Below are 3,760 nucleotides of genomic sequence, written 5' to 3' on the forward strand. Positions count from 1 at the left end.
GTAGCTGGGATGCAAGAGCTTTTTAGCCCCGCCCAGGGGCGGGGCCTAATCTTTATTTGTTTGTCAACTGTTTCTGATCAATTTGTTTCTTTAGCTCTGCCTAGGGGCTAGGGGCGTGATCATATTGCACATATTTGGTTATTTTGGAATTATTTCAACTTTCCAAAGGCTTTGCCTCTGTTTCGCTTCTTTTAATTCGTTTCGGGAAGTTTCCTTGTACCCCAAAGAGTGTGTGGCTCCGCCTTGGGGCGTGGCTTCGTTCTTGAGCCTAATTGCACAAAACTCTAGTACTAATAGAATATTTTTTTTATTCATAAATACTTTATTCTACATTTACTCATCGGTAGTTTGGAACATAACGGTGACATCTTTCGAGGTTCCTGCTATATTTTCCGCATTAACGTAGCTGGTGTAAACAGTGTTGGCCGAAAGCCCGGTAAGAGTAACGATCACGTCGGGTCTAAGAAGGTTGTCTGTGACGAGTATTCGCAAATTTGTCTCATCGTTTGGAGCACCTGCAATGTTTACAACATGCTAAAAGCGCCCTGGTTGGTTACCCAAGCCGACTCACCAAGGGTTCGGACGTTGAGGGCCAACATGGTGCAAAGGTTCTTTTCGTAGGCCTCCAGTTTCCATATCATTGTCGCAGAGTTGGATGTTGGGGAAACATTTGCCGAAGTGGGCACGTCTGGGACTGTAAATATGCATAAGTTTTGTGGAGGAGGATTTGGGGAAACCGGATGTTTTCACCTTTGCTGTGTCCAGGAAAAACTGCGGTCAATGCCGGCCCCTCGATGTCGGGATTGCCGATGATGGCGCTCACTTGCAGGCTGTAGTTCCTGCAGGCAGCTTCCTCCTCAAACGCAAAGGACTTTGCGGAGACGAACTGTTCCTGAGGTTTGTTCCGTTCGTCCCAGTAGGACACGCGGTAGGAGGTGACGCATCTGCTGGCCTCATCACTTGCCAAGTCCCAGCTGACCTCCATCACATCATCACTGCCCTCAGTTTCATCCAGTTCCACGTAGGCCAGTGTTAGATTCGCACCTGGAACCCTGCATTAGCCTCCTCCGTTTCCAGACTTAGTCACTTACTATCCAGAGGTTCCGTGGTGGCGCTGTAGCTGTCCGCAGGCCCCAAGACAAAGTCGCTGGTCAAGGCGTGCACGTTGAAGGAGTAGCTCTTGCACATGTCCAGGAAGTTGAAGTTGTAATGCAGGATATTTTTGACCGTTTGCACCTGGAAAATGGTGGCGCTGTCCTCATCGTCCAGCACCTCTACCACGTAGTTGCTGATGGTGCAGTTGTGCGGATTGGAGGCCTCCGACCAAGACAGGCTGTAGTTGGAGCTGAGAACCACGTTGGAAACTTGGCCTGGAACTGAGGGCGAAGCTGGAATCGGGGCAGGAGGCGAATGGATGCGACTTACTGCAGACTGCGTTTGAGGAGGCCAAGAAAATGGCCACTAGGAGAGTGGGCGCGAGCACGTTCATCTTGCTGGTGAGGTTGAGGATGATTAACGGCTTCCAGTCACCTCGGGCTTTTATACTGAGCGCAGCCCAGATGGCTGAGATGGACACAAAGAGGATCTTTATCTAATCGCCCGTTTTTTTCCGGCAGGGTTTCGAAATTTTCCTCTGGTCTATTTGCCTCTTTGTACCAGCCACTGGCTCCACTCATTATTTGTGCTACTAACACTGCTGGAAAAATGGAGTAAACTACAGCACATTTGGAGAGTATTTAGTGGATAATTTCCGGAAGAGGAATTTGAGCGGAAATGTTTGCCAAATCACGTGGAGATTATTCATGAAAACGCAACTAGTTTCAAGTGGGGGAATGACAAAATCAAAGCATTAGTTTTCCGCAACCATTGTGCGATTGAAGTGGACAGATAGGCGAATCGGAGGTTTTTTTAGTGCCGGCCAAGTCCTTGAAATAGCCGAGTTTATTGTGTGAAATATTGAAACTTTATTGGGAAGCCCCTACAAAAAAGGTCTACACAAGGCGGAGCCAGAAAGTTTTTGATAATGTCCATAGACATTTCTCATCCAACTCCACTTCTTTGCCAATGTGGATGGCCAACCATGTGGATAAACAAGCATTTGAGACACCGAGGACTTGAAAATTCACTTCAACTCATTTATCTGCCCGCTTCGAAAACTCGAGGTTTTATCGGTTTGCCCGCTGGAAACCGGTTACTGTTTCACACGCACTTCGCTGTCCAAACAATTGGCTACGTGACTTTCTACTAAGTTGCTCCATTCTTACTAGCGGAAGCAGTTTGAATGCTTAATTATCTACTCCAAAGCTCTTGGATTTGTACTTAAGTCCCCCACCAATGACTGGAGCCAATTTCAATGGCTCTTACACACAATGGATTCGTCTCGGAATCTTTCCAAAAAAGATTAGATAAAAAACCTCTTTGCTCCAGCCTCAGCTATCTGGGGTGCGATCAGTATAAAAGCCTGAGCTGGCTGGAAGCTGCTAAGCATCCGCAACCTCACCAGCAAGATGAAAGTGTTCGCGCCCACTCTCCTAGTGGCCATTTTCTTGGCCTCCTCAAACGCCGTCTGCAGTAAGTCGCATCCATTCGCCTCCTGTCCCGATTCCAGCTTCGCCCTCAGTTCCAGGCCAAGTTTCCAACGTGGTTCTCAGCTCCAACTACAGCCTGTCTTGGTCGGAGGCCTCAAATCCCAACAACTGCACCATCAACAACTACGTAGTTGAAGTGCTGGACACTGAGGACAGCACCATTTTCCAGGTGCAAACAGTCACAAATATCCTGCATTACAACTTCAACTTCCTGGACATGTGCAAGAGTTACTCCTTCAACGTGCACGCTTTGACCAGCGAGTTTGTCTTGGGGCCTGCGGACAGCTACAGCGCCACCACAGAACCTCTGGATAGTAAGTGACTAAGTCTGGAAACGGAGGAGGCTAATGGAGGGTTCCAGGTGCGAATCTAACACTGGCCTACGTGGAACTGGATGAAAATGAGGGCAGCGATGATGCAATAGAGATCAGCTGGGACTTGGCAAGTGATGAGGCCAGCAGATGCGTTACCTCTTATCGCGTAGTCTACTGGGACGAAAGGAACAACGCGCAAGAGGACTTCGTCACCTCGAAGTCCTTCGCGTTTGAGGAGGAAGCCGCCTGCAGGAACTACACGGTGCAAGTGAGCGCCATCATCGGCAACCCCAACATTGAAGGCCCGCGCTTGACCACAGAATTTCCTGGGCACAGCAAAGGTGAAAACATCCGGTTTCCCCAAATCCTCATCGAAAACTTAATGAGTTCTTACAGTCCCAGAGGTGCCCACTTCGATAGATGTTTCCACAACACCCGACTCTGTGACAATGATATGGAAGGTGGAGTCCTACGAAACGAACCTTTGCACCATGTTGGCCCTCAACGTCCGAACGCTTGGTAAGTCGGCTTGGGGAACCCACCAAGGGGGCTTTTAGCACGTTGTGAACGTTGCAGGTGCCCCAAACGATGAGACAGATTTGCGAGTACTCATCACGGATGACGTTCTTAGGCCCGACGTGATTGTTACTCTTACGGGGCTTTCACCTAACACTGTCTACACCAGCTACGTTAATGCGGAAAATGAGGCAGGAACCTCGAAGGAGGTCACCGTTATCTTCCAAACTGATGATATTGAGTAAATGTACTACTATTTGAACATATTTATTTTCAGCTAAGTATATATAAACTTCTTACTGCTACTTATCTACGGGTTCTTAAATCTAACATCGTTAGAGT

General features: G+C 48.3%; 2 protein-coding genes across 2 annotated transcripts; one reads left to right on the forward strand and one right to left on the reverse strand.

Annotated features, from left to right (window-relative positions):
• Nucleotides 1–290: 290 nt before the first annotated feature.
• Nucleotides 291–1,558, reverse strand: LOC125505686. The gene is made up of 5 exons (XM_048670008.1): nucleotides 1,426–1,558; nucleotides 1,092–1,376; nucleotides 751–1,044; nucleotides 572–694; nucleotides 291–515 (listed from the first exon to the last, which is right to left on the reverse strand). Exons 1-5 carry the CDS (start codon nucleotides 1,487–1,489, stop codon nucleotides 334–336), a joined length of 948 nt encoding a protein of 315 aa, XP_048525965.1. The 5' UTR covers nucleotides 1,490–1,558; the 3' UTR covers nucleotides 291–333.
• An 859-nt stretch (nucleotides 1,559–2,417) lies between these two features.
• LOC125505685 lies at nucleotides 2,418–3,723 on the forward strand. The gene is made up of 5 exons (XM_048670007.1): nucleotides 2,418–2,571; nucleotides 2,621–2,902; nucleotides 2,950–3,243; nucleotides 3,299–3,421; nucleotides 3,479–3,723. Exons 1-5 carry the CDS (start codon nucleotides 2,508–2,510, stop codon nucleotides 3,661–3,663), a joined length of 948 nt encoding a protein of 315 aa, XP_048525964.1. The 5' UTR covers nucleotides 2,418–2,507; the 3' UTR covers nucleotides 3,664–3,723.
• Nucleotides 3,724–3,760: the final 37 nt, after the last annotated feature.

This window comes from Dendroctonus ponderosae, unplaced genomic scaffold, assembly GCF_020466585.1.
Source record: "Dendroctonus ponderosae isolate FM_Combo_2020 unplaced genomic scaffold, Dpon_F_20191213v2 Dpon_F_20191213_900, whole genome shotgun sequence".
NCBI classification, from domain to species: Eukaryota; Metazoa; Arthropoda; class Insecta; order Coleoptera; family Curculionidae; genus Dendroctonus; species Dendroctonus ponderosae.